Here is a 20,477-nt window from a genome sequence, read left to right as displayed (position 1 = left end):
AGATGAGATGACATAGTCAATGAAGATGTGAGAAGGTCTCCTATCTTGCACACGGAGCGTGCTCCCTCCCGTGCTCCCTCCAGTTTGGCGACCTCATCTGGTCTGTCCGCAAACGTCGTTCGTGGAATCTGAAGACGACGTATCTCCTCGGCTCTCCTGGCAGAACTTGGACCTCCATTGGGATAGTTATCTGTAACACTGTGGCGTAGATGAATTGCCAGTTACATCTCTACTATTTGGAGAGTGTTGGCAGTTTCACTGCATAGTGCAGTTGGCCTTGACTGCATGGCGTCACCAACAACGTTAAAAGAGTGTGATGTCTTCCCGTCGGTCGCGCAGCCGCTGTCGCACGCGTAGCAGACAGGTGCCTCTGGGGTGGAGCGTAACTGTTGGAGCAACATCCGCACCTCAGAGATCCCTGCTGGCGCTGGTGCCCCACAATATTTCATCGTGAAGTGATTACACATTCGCAATCTGTGGTGCGGCACGAGGCGTACAGCAGGATCCAGCACCTCGAGTCAAAAGAAGGGCGGATGCAAGGAGTACGCCGCTCTGCCAGGGTTGCACCAGAGTGGCATATCAAGTGACCCTGTGACGGTGCGCAATGTGACAAATGTGTGGCTCCAAGGCGCTGGAGGATGTGCCTCGCGGCCGTTGGAGGGTTCATTCGCAAGTCATCACGCCTGGTTGCGGGTTGGGACGGAACTCCATAGTTGTTTCGCGGGAGGCCAGGCCAAGCCATGTGCAGGTTCGCAACGGCCCGGGGAGTGACTCGTCGTTCAAACCGTCTGTGGTTCTGTCACTCGAGGCGCCCGTCAGAATCCTGTCGCGGGTTCGTCCGCTCTGTGGAGCAAGTCAAGCCGGAGCGACCCTCCCTTTCAGCGATGCAGCGCACCAGCGTGGAGAACTCGAGTACTCTCGCACTGCGGCACTGTACAAATCTGGGAGCGCTGTGCCCGTTCAGCCAGGCCAGGCCAGATGCACGACACTGTCGGCCATCACAACTCTATTGCAAGGAGGAGGCCGGGGCCAAAGGATAAACCTCGGGGCTCGAGAGGCCACCCCTGCGGACTGCCAGTGTGCAGTGTTGACCTGGTGGCGCTGTAGCCCCGAAGGTGCCTGGGTGCCTGGGTGCCTGGGTGCCGCCTGCCAGCCTGCTAGGAGATGCTACAGTAGCGACGCTGTGCCCTCGCTGCTGGCTGCTGGCCTGGCTGTGGCTGTGGGTGCCACGGTTCCTGACAGTTGAGTAGTGTTGCAAACCGTGTTTGCCGAAGCGGATGGCTTGCAACCTGAAAAGGCTCAGCCCGCTTTTTTTTCTCCGGAGAAGCTCATCTTAGCAGCGATGCGTGTTTATGATTTGCGCGAGTGTGGGCGTCGCAATTTGGGAACTCTGTCGCAAGAATGGCGACCCCGGCCCCTTTCGATGCAGGGCAGTCGGTGAGGAAGCGAGCCTTGTCTCGATCAAGCAGCAACGCCGACCATTAGGCCCCGTCCCAATGAAGATCACCGCACCCCATCAGAACGTTCGGGCGCTCCTGATCGAGAAAGGCGCAGCGAGGTCAGCAATTGGAACAGGCAGGCTCTGGATGGGATGGAGGGTAGGAGGGAACATCTATCGGACTGGCTGGCTGGCTGGCTGGCTGGCCGGCCGGCTGGACAGAAGTTGGTGGGGTTGGTTTTCCAGCGTCAAGGTACCCTGCGCGGCGTACTGTGGTAGAGGTGGGTGGTCGTTGCAGTCAACCGTCGATGGGATGGGATGGGATGGCTGGATGACCAGATGGCTGGCTGGCCATGGTGTTTGCGACTGGTCGTGGGTCCGACAGGGGGATGGCAGTGGCAGAGACCGATGGAGGGCATGGCAGGGCATGGCAGGGCAGGGTAGGGCAGGGGAGATCGTGATTGTCCTCTCAACGGTGAGGGGCGGGCTCGGCCAGGCTCTGCCCACGGGTCCAAGGGCCCATGTCCGTCCCGACAGATACTGTGGTAGAGTATCCATAGAGGGCATGCTGTACCGTGTATCCGCGGTGCGGTACCGTGCTGGAGCTCCGTACTCTGTGGTGTAGATGCATGCCAGGATCTTGGGTAGTGTCGACGGGAGGGACATGGGGCCGCGATTCGGTAGGCGGCGCTGGGTGGTAAGGTGCAAGGGTGCAGGTGCAGGCTGCAGGTGCAGGGGCAGGAGGGGGAGGAGGAGCGAGTGCAAGCGCGAGGGCCAGGTGCGGTTGCTGCAGGGTGCGGAAGAGACAAACAAGGTGCAGGGATCACCTCGCGAGAGCCCCAGCCTGCGAAAATGTTCCTTCCGCTTTGGTCGACCACGCCTGGCTGTCTGGCTGTCTGGCTGTCTGTCCTGTCTGGTTGAGCGGACGGATGAGTGAGCATGGGAACGGTACCCGGTTACAAGGGTGACATATGATGTACCACAGTACCCCGTACATACTGCGAACTGCAGCGTAGCTGGCCACACAGACACACACACACACACACATCCAGCTCTGTCTGATATTGCTTGGTTGCTTGGTTGCTTGATTGGCTGGCTGGACAGATGATGGTGGTGGTCCAACTCTCTCACCACGGACATGCGCACGCGCACACCCACGTGTGGACAGGAAATACGCATACGCAGGGAGAGAGTGTGATTCCCCGGCGGGGCGGGGCAGGGCAGGGCAAGGCAGAGACGGGGCAGAGAAAGATAGAGACAGACTCAGAGCAGGCCGTCGGACTCGGTAAAGCAGAACAAGGTTGGGCCAAGGCTGAAACCACCACAAGAGGGCTGCTTGGAGTGCTGTGCTGGAGTCGATGCCCCGAGTCAATCAAGAGATGAGCAATGGGGGCCCAGGTCCAGATGCTGTGCTCCGTCCGCAGTAGCCCAGAGCTACGGTGCGGCCATGTGTGCCCTGCGGTGCGTGCCTGCGTGCTGCGTGCCTGGTGGACAACGACTGTGTAACAAGGCTCCAGGTGGCAGACACCACCAGATCCGCTCCGTCCTGCTGTGCCCCGTGCACAACCCAGCTCCGCCTGACAGGCGGGGCAGAGAAGGGTGCTCCGGCAAAACGGGACTGTGACCAAACGGAAACCTGGCGAGACGGCCCACTGCATACGAGTGCAGCACTGCTTGCACAGAGGTCAGTGAATGCACGCCTGTGTGCCCTGTGTGCCCTGTGTGCCCTGTGTGCCCTGTGTGCCCTGTGTGCCCTGTATGCCCTGTGTGTCCGATCAGAAGACGCGTCCACCCAGCCCAACATGGGGTGCAGGGGGCGCCCAGAGAGAGCTGGAAGAGGGCCACGGAGAGAACAGGGAGCAGGTCCAGCTACGGAGGAGAGGATGGGGCGGAGAACGACCCTTGAGAGCCGGGTGGGGACGGGGTGGGGAGGCTACTCCATGCCTTTGGCGATACATGACTAGTGATCCCAGTCTGTGCATGTTAAAGTACCTGAGGGACTGCGGTACATGCAGCCGTGCAGCACATTGGCCCGCCCTTGTACCCTCCCCCCCTACACAGACTGTGATGTGGAGAGACGGCCCTGATGCGCAATGAGCTTGGCCCTGTCAACACTCGCCAACCCAACAAGAGGCTTGAGAGACATGTGAACTGAGCCCATGCCGGCCGCCCATCCGTCGAGCCGTCGCTTGTGGGTGACACGGGAGTAGCCATTGCTCGCTCTGACCACCATCGACTGCGGCATCCAATCCGATCTAGCCCACTTTACTGCATTTTGTTGATGTCCTCTGGTCTCGTCGCTTTTCGCTGCCTCACCCACTCTCGTCAACCTGGCTCCGGATCTGAGGCCGGAACTAGGCGGCATATAACACACCGGGCAAACGTACTCGTCAATACACCCATGCTGCCATGCTGCTTCAATGCTGCCATTCTGGATGCACACCCAGGCCGGCGGTCCATGGTGTGGCAGGGCGTCGGGGGGCCTGATGTTTGGTATCGAATCTGGAGTTACATCCCATCGCAGGCTTGTGTTGCATTCAGACGCCCCAAGGTTTACAGTCGCAAACGCCAATCTTCGGCTCCGACGCCCTCAATGCACAGTGCTCCAGGCCGCTTCGGAGAAGGGGAAAGGCGGGATGAGGAAGGGGAAGGGGGTCCTTCGAAGGATCTTCGCACGTCAACGTCAAGACAACGCTCGAGCAGTGTCTCATTTTCACGTGTCCCGTTCCATGTGCCCTAGTCGCGCGCCTGGATATGCTCCCCTCTCACCTCGTCCTGCCGGGCCGGCCAGGACGCTCACAGGCCTCACCTCTCCGGAAACACAATAATAAATCCAGTCCAGGCCAGTCCAGGCTCCCATGGCCCCAGAGTCCCAAGAGAGAGCGGAATGCGAGAGCACTGAGCACCCAGTCTGCCTAGGCCAGAAGCACCTGCTTAGAACGGACATGGCTCCGAGGGCAGACCGCAGACCGAGACTGCGCGCAAATCCACCAGCTATCGCGCCATGGCAAAACGTCCAAGCCTGTCTGCGTTGTTTATTACCGGCATCTGGACTGTCCTCCTGATATGCCTGCCCTTGCTGGTATTGCCCCAGCCGTACGGTATTGTCCTCTCCCTGGGTTGCACACATTAAGTGGCACCTGAGGATGGGTATTGTGTATCGAGCGTGCACGAATCCTCGGTGAGAGATGGCCCGCCCGTCCCTGCTTCAACCAGGAGCCCCTTGGTCCAGCCGGCTTGCGGGACGCGGAGGCGATGCCGCTGCCCACCCATCTCCTTCGCCATCTCTAGCAGCATCCGTTCTACGTAGTGATGTGCAGCTTCTGACGCAGTGGGAAACGAGGGAATGGGCCTTTGATTCTGACCTAGGCCTGCAGCTGGCCGTCCCAAGGCAGAGGACAGGGAGATGTGTTGGGGGCTGGGGTAAAAGAAATACCCGGACGTGCTATCAACACAGCTTCTGAAGATGAGATGACGATGCAAGACAATATAAGCAGACTCGACTTGCGCTTCAATCATACGACTCGCCGCAGGCAGCTGATATGGTCGCTATGCATGCGCCCACCATCGAGTCCGACTCGGCCCTTTCCAGCATGTACGGGGAGGATCAAGGAACCAGGGATGTCGAACAAGTGGCAGGGGGGCGACACCCATCTAGCGTACACTATTTGTGCATACCGCCGGCCATTATCCATTATCCATGAACCAGGCAGACAGCCAGACAGCCAGAACAGCCAGACGGCCAGCCAGACGGCTAGGCCAGCACAACTGGATCCGAGGTGTGCTGCTTCCCCATCGGGCATGGTGCGTGATCGCGGAAGGAAGGACAGCCTACGATTTGAAAGATGAACCAATCAACGCCGACAGAAGCTCTGCCTCACGGCCCCACACTCGCAGATGCAGATACCTAGGTACAAGATGCGATACAACACGACTTGGTCGTTGCTCTGAGGGTCGCACAGAGGAGTGTACTCCGTACGGTGTACTGGAGAGCTCCCTGCAGGTGCAAGACCGAGATGCAGCAGGCGGTCCGTCTGGCTGGCAGATGGTCTGCTCCTCCTTCTGATCCGCGGCAACCAGGCGAGGGAGACACGCAGGTGAGAGGACCTGGGGGGAGGGGGGGCAGACCCTATCTTCGCCCGATGTATGATATTGCAACAATGCAGCCCTATTCCCAACCGCAGCATTCCTCTGCTGCCGCTTCCAGGCATTGTTGCGCGACCTCGGTGCCATCACGGCAGCGCCCGTCTCGAGACGTCATTCCTCCATGCCCGCTCCGGCAGAGGCACAACCAAGCCATACGACCCAACCCATCCCATACGACCCCATCCTGCCTGACAGCATGCCGCCCTCACACCTACCCTACCAAGGCGATCGCCACGGCAGTCATAAGACTCGACCACACCGGAGCCGAGTCCTGCTGACCAGTCACTCCGGGGTCAAGACAACTCAAAAAGAACACCAAGCACACGGCACAGCACAGCACAGGGCCAGCGAAGGCTTCTAGAAGGATGAGAGCCGGGCTGGTCACATCACCACCAGCAGTCCGCCGTGACCCCATCGTGACCTCGACACCCATCGACCTCGATGGCCGCCCCGGAGAAGCAGCATGCATCACCGTGCAGTACCGCAAAAGCAGGGCCCTCTTCCCCTTCCACCCAGGCCCTGCGGTCCACATGCAGCACCAAGCTCCGATGCGCAGCCGCCTCTCCCTCCGTGCTAGCTGGTGGCTGCTCGAGCTTGTTCCTGGTCTCTAGTCCTGTGCTGTGCTGGGCAATTTCCATCGACGTCTTGCATAGCGCCCTGCACTACCCAAGGGGCAGCCTGCCAGCCCTTCTCCGGGCAGTGCAAGTGATCACCCTGGAGGTGCCTGGCCCGGTGAGGACACTCGACAAGAATGGGCTAAATCTTACCTTCGCTTCCAAGTTTCCGATGGCCACCCTGCGCAAGAGGCCCCCAATCATCCCAGTCCGTGGAGCAGCGCACCCTGGCACACCCCGGCTGGCCTTCTGGAGCTGGACCCCCACCAGATTGCAATCACACGGCTACTTGCTTGCATCGTTACCTTTACCAACGTCCTTGTGTTACCCAGACATGTCAGACGCCAAAACGCAACTCCAGTGGCCTACCCCATACCCGGAAACCTCATTCGGCATAGCGGTTAGACACTCTGGGGAACCCATGGTTGCTGGCGCCAGAGTCTTACCCATCCCGTCTAGCACGCCGTTCACCACGGCCAGACTACCGACTTTAGCCTGGAAGGGCCAGACTCGACTGACTTCATTTTACCCGCTCAGCAAGCCAGGGGCGGCGGCTGGCCGAGGGAGCCAGCTTGCGGCTGCCCTGGAATGCGGCAGCGGGATCCCTTCACCAGATCATCGATCTCTTGTCTGTGGGATGTCCTGCCTTTCGCCAAACAGCTGTCGTCTGGCTCTGGTTGACAGCCCGAACAAACAAAGTGGACGGCCCACAAACCTGCACTTTCACCTGCTCAGTCTCAATGTCTCGATGTCTTTCTTCCCCGCCAACTGCAGGCTTGATTATGGTGGGTCTCTTCCTGCATATGAGTGGGTGTGCCATCATCGACCCTTCTATCAGCAGCCGCAACTGACCAGCGAGCTATCACACTGGGCCTAGCCCCTGTGCTCAATGGCAGTCTGTGCTCCGTGACTCCCTCGACATGCTGCAGGCCTTGCTCTAGCTTGAACTCTATTACCTCTGCCCTTGGACTATCTGAACACATGCCAAGCCGACCCATCTGTGGCCAAGTGGCGCCGACTGGATAGCAGCATTTCCGCTGAGCCATCACTCGGCCTGTCTCCTTTAGCGCAGTACCGCATTCTAGAGGCCCCAAGACGAACAGACTACACGTGTGCTACTGGATCTATCCGTGGAACTCGGTACGTAGTCCACTCACTCTAGCCCGGCCACCAGCCAGCCGTTAGGAGCCGTTGAATTCCTGAGAAGCGATTTTGGTTGTGGGCGTCTACTATGACCTCGCAGACCTGGAAAGCGCTTGCCGCGCCAGAATGATGTGTGAATGGGGCCAGGGAAACCGACTGACAGCGAGGGGGGTTCGTCTTTGCAAAATCCGGTGAAACGAGTTCCTCCCAAGGATAGACTTCGCATCGATTTCCAGGCCAGGCAGAAATCTACCCCAAGCATTTTCGGTGAATGAATTTCGGGGAATGAACTGAAAGTTCGACCCGAGAGGCGATGAACGAGACCGCCGTGGTGGAGCTGCAGAACATCAGATGGACAGAAAGAGACAAGCAAGTACCTGTTGATGTGCATCACCACCGCAGACTTCGGAGCCGGTTGGTCAGAGGGCAACGAGGACGTACAGTTCTGACAGTACGGAGTACAGGATGGCAAGCACGGATGCTCACAAGGCTGTCACCCTGCAAGCAAGAGGCAAAGTTTCAGTCCGTAATTTGTCCCCACAGCTGACGATCTGTTCATCTCGGGGAAGCTTAGTCGTCCTGAACTGTCCGAATAAGCTCTGCCAGCATTCAGAATGCGGGAAGTTACTCCACACTAGAGGGAGGGAGAGAGATTGACGAAGGAGATTTTGTTTTGTCCCGGAAGATCATTCTGTCGGTCAACCGCCATGCTTCGAGGAGAGCCCCCACCATCTAACTACTCGGATGATGACCAGGGAGGCAGAGATTTTGGCAAGCACGGCGACTGGCTCATCAATATCTGGGCTATCCCCACCACTAGGCCACCACCGGACGGCATTTCTTCAACAGGCGCGCTGTAACGTGTGCGATCACCATCCCTACAGGACCATGGCAGCAGGGCATGCCCTTGTGTCTCCTGATCTAAACATCAGGGTGGCGCTCGGTCTGACCCCTCCATCCCTCCCACCCCCCCTAAATTTCCAAGGATACTGGGATATAGGAATCACAATTCCCATCGTAAAGCCATTTCGCACCGATCCGTGACCGTCAAGGTATAGGGCGGCGGGAATTCCACGCAACGCAGCATCAGCACCAACAACGGCATCACTTATGGGGAGAGATGACTTGGGAATGCTACGTACCGGTTTCCACTTCTTGCCCCCTCCCCGCCGCCATCACTCTACCCTCCATTCGGTGTCCTCGGACATTTGATCAAGGTGATGACGGAGTGGGTGAGTTCGTGTTGACACATTAGCAACAGCGCAGCGCATGTACAAAATCGGTAGCGGCGAGGGGCCAGCCAACGGAGCCAGCAGTAGCGGCGGGCCCTGAGACCATACACCTTGGCTACGCCGTATCTCGACCGTGGTTCCTGGGCCCTTTGCCCCTGCCACCATCCCTCCTCCCCTTTGGGCCTCAAGCCTCCTCCAAAGGGCTAGCTTCCAGGCACGACGGCGGCCGCGAAGCAAGCTTCACCGCCGCCGTTGCAGAGGCGGCTACGACTGTAGCCATCAGGAGCCTGTCGCCTCCTAAGGGATGGCGTAAGAGGGGAGACCTGGATGTGCCTGCCTTGTCTGCCTTGTCTGCCTTGCCTACTTGCCGGCAGGCCTTCAAATCGTGCTGACCGCATGGTGTGCTTTATTTTCGTACCGTATATATGCATACATGGTTAAATATAAACAAGTGTTTTCGGGGACTTTTCAGATCTCGGCATAGCATCGGGAAGGAAGAGACAGGCATTCTGGCACAGGGGCAAGCAGCCTGAGGGGGCGCAACGAGCAACATCCGCTGAAATTTCACACGCCCGGGTGAACAAGACAAGCTGTCGGCAATGGAGATCATACATGTCGTACCCATAGTTTGCTATCCCTTTTTCTCAGGGGTTGATAGAACCTTCCACATCCTACCGGGGGGAGGGGGGGTCCCTGACATGGGCGTGTAATTATGTCAAAATTTAACATTTAAACAAAATCTAGACATTACAGCTAAATACTAGCAAAAGGCTAACAAAATGCTGTCACAGGTGAAATCTGTCAAGGGGTTGATTATATGTCAGATTTTGACATCATGTTAACGCATATCAAGAATCCCTAGAATCTGTAAATCCGCCGGTATTGAATTTTATAAGTCAGCCTAGCGAATCAGATTGCGTATTTTCTTAACTCTGTAGCTCCGTAGACTTAATATATAGTAATAATCAAGCTAAAAATTAGCTAATAAGTAGTTAGGTTAGGGACGAAAAAGAAAAAAAAAACTTGATTCTAGCGGGAATCGAACTCCCTTTTTGCCTACATATCAGGCCCCTGACAGCATGTCAAGAGCATGTCAATAGGTAAATAATGTCAGTCTGAAAATCGTCATACGATTCGAACATCCTGTAGTTATGTCAATAGTGTGTTTACGTTTCAAGAGAATGTCAATATTATTCTAAAATGATCATACTATAAATTCAATTTACCCCCCTCCCCCCGGTAGGATAAGCCTGCAAGGAACCAGAAATCAGTGGCCGGGCCCGAAGGTACTTAATGGGTATAATTATGATGTTATGGCTTTGACCCGGAGATGTCTTCGGGCGGAGCGTCAACGGAGGGCAACGTCAGCATGGCCTGATAATGAACCAAGGCCCGAGGCGCGGGGGTGTTTGGGCGAACTGGATTCGGACATGGGGCTCCAGGAAGAGTTGGGCCAATGTACTTTCTGATGTTGCCTCTACTACATAGTAGAATGTATTGTACGGGATACCACCATGTACAATTGTACTTTGCCCGTGGGCCATATTCTACTGTCATTGCGTGCCCTCTCCTCCATCCCCACTTGGTGCGAGAGCCAAAAGTTGCCTCCCCCCCAGCTCGCAACGCTTGCCAGCCTCCCCCCGTCAAGAGGCCCGCTTCCTAAGAGGGATAGCCTTTCCACCCCACGTCGCATCGCCCATTCGATCTGATCTGTCCTCGCCGGCGAAAAAGTGGGATCGCCTCGCAGCCGGAACTAGCCCACTCGATTACCTTTTGTCGGCAGCTGTTACGCGGGCGGGTCAACAGCACGGGCCACGGGGGAAGGCTGGCAGGCTGGTTGTCTGGTTGTACAGTACACACCCTGGCTGGCAAGTCTTTTTATCTGGTCTTGGTACTTCATCGCTGTCTCGCGCGAGTCTTCGGCCCATCCATGGTCAACGCGGCTGGTCGCTCGGCCGAGCATGGCAAGGGAAGGGGAAATGATCGGACGGGTTGCGCTCAAACCTTTTGCCCCCCTTCGTTCGCGCCTGGCTGGGTCGGTCCATGGGGCTGGTCGAGTGATCTGGTGTTTCGATGCTACCGTGGTCGGTGAGCGGGGGCCGCGCAGCGAGATTGTTGCGTAGTGTCGTAGTATACGTGTGTACCTTGGCCCGGGGCGCGTCCCGGGAAGTTGCGATGAGGTGTCCTTATCACATTGCCCGGGCGGCGCGGTCGCCGAGCGTTTTATTTCGCTGGACGGTGGGGAGTGTTGTGAGCTGTTGTGTGGGCAAGTCGAAGCACGCACGCACAACAGTCCACGCGGCCTACTCGTCCTCTATCAGGTCCTCATTGTCGTTGAGCGCGAGCTGCACAAAGTGTCTGATCCAGGCCGCCTCTCCGGCTTGGACCTCCTCCTGTTCAGCTTCGTCGCGCAATTGCTGCGCGGGGAGGTGACGATCCCGTCGAATAAAGTTATGTGCGCCGCGGTTTGGCCCCTGGTTCAAGTGCTGTCGTGGGCCGAAACCCCTTCCTCGCCCCCCTCGAGCCGCTTGCTGTCGTGCCCCTCCTGCAGGATTGCCTCTACCTCTGTTCTGCGCGCCGCCGCGCGGTTGCGCCACCGGAGCAGGCTGCCGTGCTGCACCTGGAGCCGGCGCGGCTGCATCGATGCGAAGGACTAGGGGCCCTTCCCGCTCGACGTCCACCCGCCGCCCATTCTCGTGGGGCGCTGGTCGTGGCTCAGGCGGCTGTTGCTGCTGGTTGACGTCTTCGTCTCCGATAATAGCTTCCTCGAGTGCGATCTCCCGCTCGTTCCTAGGGTCCTGCTGCCCACCACGACCTCCAGCAAAGAAGTTCTGGCCGTCCTCGTCGCCCTCTTCCAACTCCCAAAGCCTCATCTGCAGCATCAAGAGTTAGCCATCAAAGAACCAGAGAATTAGCTCTATGTCAACACCGAAAGAGAAGGCCGCGGGGTGTTGAAACTGCAGCCTCTGAAGTGTTTGTTGTATAGGCTAGAAATGGGGCGTGCTTGTTCTCAAAGGAGTAAAAATCGTATCCAGAAGCTGCTTACATAGCAGCTGCCGATCTTGCCATTAGGCTGCTGGTTGAAGTGCTGGTATGGATTTGAAGGGTCCAGCCACGCCGAGCACAGGTAGCAGAAGTGCGTTTGGCACCTGTAGCAAATCCTATGAGATTGTAAGCAAGAGTCGTATAAAGGGTGGTTATAATCGACGCATACATATGATTACAACCATGCGTCTTTTGGGCAGGGCATGCACAAGTAGGACACGGCGTAGTGTGCAAGCTGATGAAGTCCAGCGAGGCCTTCTCTTCCGCGCTGAGCTCCCCGTCATCACGACGGGGAGCACACACGACCAAGTCTCCGTGCCAGCCTTGATAACACCTGCTACAAAAGGCGAAGCCGCAGTCCTCACATATCGCGAGCCTGTCAACGTGGGGCTTGGACTGGACAGCTTTCCCAGTGTCCGCCTTGGGCGCCTCTTCGGTGTCGCTGTCCGAGTTATCCTCGGCCTCGTGTAGCTCGAATCCTTCAGGCTTCTTGCGCTTCTTGGACCGAGCCGCGCCCTGGCACCATGGTCGCGGGCAGTAGACTGTGTTCTTGTCTGACTCGAGCTCTGTCTTGTACTTGAGAGTCACGTAGCGTTTCACCATGTCAGGCTCAAGGGGGATCTGAAGAAGTTCGCTGGGGCTGATGAATGTCTTCCGCTTGCTCCGCTTCTGGCTGTTGGAAGCCTCGGCATCAGCTCTCTCTTTCGCGCAACTGGGCTCTAGGCATCGAACGGCGGCAAGATCGCCTTCTTTGATGGCATTATTGTAGAAGCTTTGTAGACACTCGGTACAAAACACATGGCCACAGTCTATCATGCGATGGCACTTGGAACCTTTCTTCGGATCTAGACAAATGGTCAGCAGGACTATCCAAAGTTAAGTCTCCAGGGGGAGGGCACCAGGAGGACCAACCAAGACAGACGCCACAGTCGAACGTTCCGTTCTCGAAAGCAACCCTCTTGGCCTCGATATCGTAGTCCAAAACCGCAATCTTGTGCTCAGGACTGATCTGCAAAGCTCCCACGTCACTCACAAGCCCAAAGACATCGTCTGCTGACTGCTGCACATGGTCAAGGTACGTAAAGGCGACGAGATCGCGACCCAGCTCCTCCCACAAGCGCGCGCAGTCGTCTTCCAGCCTCTTGGCCGTGTCTGCGGGGAGCCACGATGGCTGGGTTGACACGCTGGCAGCTGGCGGCTGCTCTGCCGGATATGCCGGAGGCAGCGAGATCTGTACGCGGACAGCAGGTAGGTGTGATAGCTCGTGAGAATCAACTCCGTTCGTGTCCGGCCGCGTGGTAGCAGCCCCAGCTTCCAGTGTTGCCCCTGGGTCGAGACCCTGTGCCTCTGCGGCGGCGGGGAAAAACACCGTGACGGCCTTTGTTGGGTTCACAGGAACATCCAGCACAAAGCTGTACAGGTCATTGTCACTCAGTCTCTGAATCTCGGGGAAGATGGCTGCCAGGGTCGACAGCTCAACATCCCTCTGGTCCTCAGGATCCATGGTCGAGCGGCTGTTACCAAGGCCTTGTTTGACAGCAAGCGGCAAGGTCTCTAAGGATGGGAGGTGCTATCGATCAGCGCTCGCCTGCAGCGATGGCGTGGTATGCATCCGACCGGCCATAAGCAAAGATTGTTATGTCAAGAAGTGCCAGACGCAAGCAGACATAGGAAGTCACGAAGGCAGCGTCGAAAAGATGCGGGAGGCTGTCTTCTGTAAGGTTAGGAATTATGATTTGTAGTTGGGTGGGTATCCTGTAGGATGGAAGGAGGTCGGCGTAGAGGGTACTAGGAGGTTATCCGAAAAGAGGTTGTCCTGTAGAAGGCGGTGCTGTAAGGAGGTTGTGCCATAAGAGGTTGTCCCCAAGAAGGTTGGGTGGTTAAAGTCTCGGGCAGATTACGGCAGATGCAATGGCAAACAGTCGCCACGGTGAGGTGAGTAAAACGGAAAAAAGAAAAGAAAAAGACAGGTCTGACCAGACTATTCTGGGCTGGCCGTCAGCAGCGCTCGCGATGTCTTCGCGGTGAGTCGTTTTCGGACTCGAAATTGGGTGATGATGGATGATGATGACTCTTGCCGAGGGATGGGTCCCCTGTGGCAATCGGCGTCCAGTTGTCGGAGTGTTCCTGGCAGGCAGGCAGGCGCTTTGGGGTCTAGACTACCATCCTGCCGCGCCACCCAGCATCTCACCGCCTGCCCTTCTTGCGCGCCAACGTCAGGGGTGACCTGCCTTACAGTTAGCTGTTGAGCTATGTTCATCGCATTGCGAACAACCGCATCAAGCCGTCCGCAGCAACGCAGCAACGCAGCAGTCCGGATCTCGTACCCAAGCGGCCCAGCATGCAATCCTGATCCCTCTGAGCAGTCATATACCCCCGCCGAATCAATGGGGCACCCTGCATGATCAGTGCAACCGTTGACTGCCGACTATGACCACAATTTGGGACCGAACCTGTCCGAACGAGAGCACTCAAAGTCGCGTCGATCCGGGCACTGAAGCATCATGAACTCACTCTGGCCGTCCCGGGCGTCAGGTGAGGGCAGTGCAGCTGCAAACCCTCCCACCACGGACGTCGCAGATACTGGTGTGCCGGATGCTGGCTTGAGCAAGGGCGACAAGCAACAGCAGGTGCTGCCCGTTCGTCCATTACTGCAACGCAATGCTCAGCCACAGAACCCTCCAGCCTTTCCTCCTCCGCCGTCAGACCCTCCGCCACCACCGAGCGCAAGCATACCCCTACAGCCACCCACAGACTCGCTGTCTCTGGCCCAACTGAGACGTCTGGTTGCCGACTTCCCTCACGCCGAGGCCGCTGCTTACGACTTCGAGTACCAGGACACTGCGCCGGTCGAGGAGGAGATCGACGAGTGGTTTGTCTACCAGTTCTGGCAGTGGGTTCGCCTTAATGGGGTGCAGCGTTCCTTCGAGTGGCAGTGGCTCAACAGCCAGGGGCAAGACACGACCTGGGATGAGGTTGGTGACGACACGAGGAGGGCCTTCGTGTCGGATGCATTATCATGTCTCTCGTCAGAGAACTCCAAGGAGCGGTCGGCGAACATCGCAAGGCTAGTGTACATCACCCTCGGGAGGTGGGCCAGCACTGCTGATGGGGGCCAGTCCGCTGCTGGGACGGAGAACAGGCCTCGATGTGTGGCCACGTCTGCCCAACTCGAGGCTATGAAGACTGGCGTACGGCTCATTGCAGATGTCGGTGGGGCGCAGGCTGTTTTTGACGCGCTCAAGAAAGCGTTTGAACCGTTTTGGTAAGTCCAGTTTTTGGATGGCAGAAGACGGCAGCTAATACCTGTAGGCCCGAGGAAGCGCAGCATAACCAGTCGAATACTATGCAAGAAGCACTGGATGAGCTCATGAATTTGATGACAATTATGTACATGATGATACAAGAGGTTTTGGCAAATCGCCATGAACTTGGAGGCCTCGAATCACAACTACGTGAGTGCTTTGCTCCGTCTGGATTCAGCCAGCAGATCGACTGATATTTGTTTGTAAAGTCGCCCTGAACCCGTGCCTGGTCGAGTTCTTCGCAGAAGTCACAGGCAAGCTCCGGTGGGATGAGGCACAGATCGTGCCTCAAGCACAGGTATTTTTGCTCCTGTGGAAATCGATCCTGCTTGTCTTTGGCGGTTCGGAACAGCTTGCCGAGACGAAACGGGCCACAAGAGAGAACCCGTCAGACGACAAGGATGACAGAGATGTCATCACGGCCTCACCATTAGATTATCATGTCTTCCGACAGGAGATAACATCCAAATACCCGGCATACATACCACCGCAGCCTGCCATCCCTTTGGAGGCTGAGAACACTTCTCTCCTTCCGCCATTGCCAAGTCAACAAGCCCGGAACAATGGCGCGCAGGGGATTCTTCCACCGCAACCGGGCACACAAGCTGGAGGTGCTTCTATTCTCCATCAACCTGTCCACATAGCAACTCCAGCACCTTCGCCTCCCCCTTCTCCGGGTGTCGGCGGTAAAGGAGTTAAGAAGCAGAATTACCAGACCAACCAAAATTTCCCGTTCATGTACCCGCCTCTGGATGAGTCCAGCAATAGCCTCGGTGGTAAGGGCAACACTGCTTTGCAAGATATGCTAGTCACTCGGAAATGGGAAGGCGGCGATGTCCCGGCATCTATTCTCGAAGCCGGTGAGCTATTTTCCAAGCGTGTGAGGATGACGCGCGCGGCCCGACAACTCTGGGAAGAGCGAGAGAGATTTATCAAGTTTGAGCGCGGCTGGGATGAATCCACAAACGATATACTGGACGAGCTTGACCTGTCGTCGCTGACGCTGGAGGAGAAGGAAGAGCTGGGGTTGGTCAAGCCCGAGGAGCCCCAGCCTGAGGAGGTGGAGGTTGATTACGGCCCGAGCAAAGACCTGGATGAGAGGACGAAACAGCGACTAGAAGCCGTCGAACGCTTCTACGTGAGTGCTTGCATGTTTCCAGGTCCCGCTTGAAGCTAACGTCAAAGACAGGCCAACTCTCTCCCTATCCTGCAGTCGATATCCATGACTCTGATCAAGTCCATCATAGCACACTGGACCGTCGTAATGACGCAACAGCCCCAAGGGTCGTTTGGCATGCAGGGTCAAAACAATGGGAGACTCAACGGCAACGGCCGAGGCCAAGATGGCTCAAACGGTACTAATGGCGCCGGGAGTGGTGATGACAGTGACCCCTCGCCTGAGGAGCTCGACGCGGCAAGAACCCGTGAGATCACTCAAAAGGCCGTCAGCGCCATCATGCTGCTGCTTTTGAAGTGGTTCAAGTTGTCTCGTGAGTTACACATCTCTTGTTGTGAAGAAGTCGTGATTAACGCATACCGTGCAGATGTCCTGAAATTCGAATACCTCGCGCAGCTACTTTTGGACTGTAATTACATGCCGTTAGTGCTGAAGCTGTTCCTGCACCAGGACGTCCAACAGGTCATTGAAAGCAGGGCAGACCGCATCGAAAACAGGTAGGCGAGCCAGGCATGCTACCCACAGCGGAATACACTGACATCAGGCAGCTTTTTCTACTTCTGCAATGTTCGAGCCGGGGCACCGGAGAAGCCTGTGCAACAAGAAGCCGAAGCACCGGGCGCCCAAGAAGAGAGCGAAGACGATGCGGCCCCACCGCCTATTAAGCGGCGCCGCTCGCCCACAGAGGAGGCTGCTTCAGGAGACGCATCCGGAGCACTGCAACAGGGCGAGAACGGCGCGCCCGTGAGGCCGGAGGTGGACGAGCTGGGGTACCCGGTCAACCCGTTGCCAGCGGAGCCGATCACGGATTTCTCGCGGCGCAACTTCTTCACGCTGATCAACTACCTGCGGGTGATGCAGAAGATCTGCAAGCACAAGGCGCACCGCAACCTGCTGCTGGTGCACTACAAGTCGTCCAACGTGCTGCGCAAGAACCTGCGGATCCCGCAGGACCGGCTGCGGCTGTACACGCTCAAGCTGTTCAAGAACCAGGTGCCATACTGCAGCCGTAAGTGGCGGCAGTCCAACATGCGGGTGATCACGGCCATCTACCTGTACTGCCGGCCGGAGCTCCGGGACGAGTGGCTGGCGGGGGCGGACATTGACGCCGAGATGGACGAGGCGCTGCCGCTGGAGCAGGCGCTGCGCAGCCTCACGCACTGGTTCAACGTGCGGCGGTACCCGGACCGGATGGCGGCCGAGGTGCGCGACGCGCTGCGCGAGGAGCACGACTTCTTCTCGCGCGAGCTGGAGCGCCTCGAGGTCAGCTGGGACGACATGGGGGCCGCGGAGAGCGTCAACGGCGAGTGGGAGGAGATACCCGGGTGGGGCTGATGAGGGTGATCTGCGGCCGGGTGGTGGTGGTGGTGGTGGCCCCGAAGAAGGTCCTGTTTGCGTTACATACTTGTTTCCCCCTCCCCAGCAGGTAGGCAGGTGGTGGGTGGGTATTTGTAAGTGAGCGGCGCGTGGGGGGTGGGGCCAGCACGGGATGCCGCGGGCGGTGCGGTGAAAGTATGTATATCTCTGCTCGCGTGCTCGCCAGGTTCAAGCGCGATCATCACTTGTGGTATACTAGATATGGTTAATTGATACCCTCCTAAGCGGTGCGTTGGTCTTGCTCTTGTTGTCGGCGCAAAACCGCCCGGGTCAAGGCGGTGAGGGTGAGGTTGGGTGCGGAGTTTCCTCGCGTGCTATTTCCCATCGTGTTGGTTGCCATGGCTCCCTCGTAAATGTAAGAGTAAGTGTCCGGGTGGAGGGGGGAGATCAGTAGGGAGGTGTGGAGGCTGTTAAAATCAAATTCTGATGACGATCCCGTGCTACAAATATTGGGGTACTGTGTGATGGTGGTGTGACGGACGCCCTTTGGCGGGAAGAGATGCTTGGCTGTTTTTACATGTGACATCTCAAATGAAAGTGATCATAAGAGCGGTGCACAATCCAGATAATTAATTGCACATTCAACTGGTATAATAATTGGGACCGTGTTTTCAGATAAAAAATAGTTCATTAAAAATATATTTGGGTTTGGCATCACCGCCGATGCAAGTCAAAGAGAATAATAAATAAGCAAGTTCGCAATCCCCAAGGCGGAATGACATCAAACCATGGGTTTGGGGTGTTAAAAGCGATTTCTCAGCCTCTCTGTTTGCTCCTGGCCAGGTGCCTAGGAGTTTGGGTATATCCAACGCCGTTGTCGTAAAATTCCAAATCAATTCAAACCTTGATCAGTTGTTCGTTCATGTACAATTCCGGGTGCCGTCCGCTCTCGGCCCAGCCGGTTCTCCCTGCAACAAGAGACCGGAAATGGCGGGCATGATCTTTGTTCAGTTTTCTCATGACTCATCAAAGCAGCGGCTCCTCCGTCTCTACTAGACGTTGTAGGTGCCGTCGCCGTAACGGCCGGTGTTGGCGTGGGTGGCGGGCATGCCGTGCTCGTTGTAGCCGGCGTCGCCGTACTTGTTGTAGGAGCTGCCGTCGCCGACGCGGGTGGCCTCGGTGTTGTAGCTGGTGCGGACCTGGTCCGGGCTGGTGTGCATGGGCAGGGCGTTGGGGTCGGCGAGGTTGTCCGTGTCGGCACGCTTGTTGCGGCGCAGGCCGAAGAGCCCGCGCTTGGGGCGGGACCCGTAGCCCGAGGTGTAGTTGTTGGCGGGCGAGGGCCCGAAGCGCTGCTCCTTCTTGCGGTGGCGGCCCAGGGCGAGCTCCGTCAGGGCCGAGACGACGAAGAAGACGCTGCAGGGATGGTGTTAGCACCGTTCTCATGCTTTCATGCCTTGCTATGGTGGTGGATTGTGAATATATATTCGAGACTTACATGGCGACAATAGCCACTGCCAGGATGGCCGACTGCATGCGGCAGATGGTCATGTACTTTGCCAGGGGCACGCCGCCGTCCTCGGGGGACTGGATGTCGGCATTGGCATCGCCGGTGCCGAAGACGGTCCTGACGTCGGAGCCGGAGCAGGAGCTGGCGCCGTCCCGGTAGACGGTTGCGATGTAGATGAAGGCGGCGAGGAAGGCAACGTCGAGGACGATGGCGATGAAGGAGGTCAGGGTGAAGCCGGCGAGGCAGCAGAGCAGCAGCAGGCCGGCGGCGGTGTAGAGGACGGCAACCCCGGAGATGCCCTCAACGGCGCGGACATTGGTGGGGATGGTGAACTTGTGGTTGGACATGGCGGCCATGAAATATGAGTTGAGGGCGAGGATGAGGCCCGCGCAGCAGAACTGCACGCCCCGGTTGAACCATTGTAGGAGTTTGAGGCAGAGACCCGCGCCGGCTGCCATGTTGGGCGAGTTTGTAATTGTCTTTTTCTTTTCTAGAGTAAGGTTTTGCTTGAGTTGGGTGGAGATATTTGAAGGTTATATCTATACCGGAGTGGGCGGGAAGGACGGATTCAGCCAGCTTGGGAGGGGTGTCACAGAATTTAAGACAAAGGCCTACAGAAGGACTCGTTACCTCATGCTGGGCACGGCCACATGCAACAGACGAGGTAAAAAGGTGGGAACTGGAACCAGACAAGATGACTTCACAGACATCATGTGCATCAGGAGACGTTGGAGGGACCAGGGGGAGGGGGGAGGGGGAGGGGTGTGGCACTGTAAATCGGCCAAAGTGAGGCCGCCCCCCACACAGCCTGGCCAGCCCAGCTAGAAACTTGCCTTGTACTAACATACCGAGTGTGCAGCTAGGCCAAGTGCCGAGAAAGACGACTGGGCTGGCAGCTGGCTGGCTGGGTGGGAGAGGGAAGATCGGCTTGGCCACGCAGCTTGGCCCTGTGCAAGAAGCTCGAGCGGCTTGTCAAGACGCGACACTTGAATCAGGGCACTATATCCTTGCAGTTGGACCCCTCCATCATTGATGCACCCACCCCCTGGTGCCGGTGCCAACCTTCTGGCGGGCTGACGGCATCAACGTCATCTCCCCCAAACAGGGATAGACTCTGGAGCAGGCGACCAACGGTGGCGGCGGCTGGCCGGCTGCAGCTGGAAAGTGCAAGGCTGAGCCACACTGAGCCACAGCAACAGCCCGTCAGCCCGTCAGCCCGTCTGCCCGTCTGCCCGTCACATCTGTTCTGTCGTGACTGTCCCGACTGCCGGGCTGCCGGGCTGCCACTTGGCCCACACCCTTTCCCCAAAACTTAAGACGGCCAGCCCGACAGCCCGGTTGAGCCCGGCCCACCCGCCGCCACGCCTGAAGCTGTCTCGAAACCCTCATCAGGTCGCCACACATGAGCCACCAAATACCACCACAAACCAAGGCAGAGGCCACCCGTACAGCCGTAGCGCCTCGGGGCAGCCCAGCCAACGACACACATCCTCTGCCGATCCAAACTAGTCCCGAGTCCGGCCCGGCCTACGCCATGCACTGCTCGAGCCTTT

The 20,477-nt window shown here is 57.5% G+C and overlaps 3 protein-coding genes across 3 annotated transcripts; 1 reads left to right on the top strand and 2 right to left on the bottom strand.

Annotated features, from left to right (window-relative positions):
- Positions 1–9,931: 9,931 nt before the first annotated feature.
- Positions 9,932–13,715, bottom strand: KVR01_010825 (uncharacterized protein). The gene is made up of 4 exons (XM_044787236.1): positions 12,531–13,715; positions 11,788–12,463; positions 11,620–11,734; positions 9,932–11,446 (listed from the first exon to the last, which is right to left on the bottom strand). The coding sequence occupies exons 1-4, from the start codon at positions 13,120–13,122 to the stop codon at positions 10,877–10,879; spliced, it is 1,953 nt and encodes a 650-aa protein (XP_044639972.1). The 5' UTR covers positions 13,123–13,715; the 3' UTR covers positions 9,932–10,876.
- Positions 13,716–13,849: 134 nt separating this feature from the next.
- Positions 13,850–17,704, top strand: KVR01_011021 (uncharacterized protein). The gene is made up of 6 exons (XM_044787465.1): positions 13,850–14,883; positions 14,931–15,073; positions 15,133–16,061; positions 16,113–16,413; positions 16,468–16,597; positions 16,649–17,704. Exons 1-6 carry the CDS (start codon positions 14,123–14,125, stop codon positions 17,433–17,435), a joined length of 3,051 nt encoding a protein of 1,016 aa, XP_044640168.1. The 5' UTR covers positions 13,850–14,122; the 3' UTR covers positions 17,436–17,704.
- A 101-nt stretch (positions 17,705–17,805) lies between these two features.
- Positions 17,806–19,871, bottom strand: KVR01_011116 (uncharacterized protein). Its single transcript, XM_044781831.1, has 2 exons — positions 18,913–19,871; positions 17,806–18,830 (listed from the first exon to the last, which is right to left on the bottom strand). Exons 1-2 carry the CDS (start codon positions 19,380–19,382, stop codon positions 18,470–18,472), a joined length of 831 nt encoding a protein of 276 aa, XP_044640263.1. The 5' UTR covers positions 19,383–19,871; the 3' UTR covers positions 17,806–18,469.
- Positions 19,872–20,477: the final 606 nt, after the last annotated feature.

This window comes from Diaporthe batatas (genome assembly GCF_019321695.1).
Source record: "Diaporthe batatas strain CRI 302-4 chromosome Unknown Contig00014, whole genome shotgun sequence".
NCBI lineage: Eukaryota > Fungi > Ascomycota > Sordariomycetes > Diaporthales > Diaporthaceae > Diaporthe > Diaporthe batatas.
Note: the sequence above shows the minus strand (reverse complement) of the source record. Positions and strands in the feature narration are given on the sequence as shown.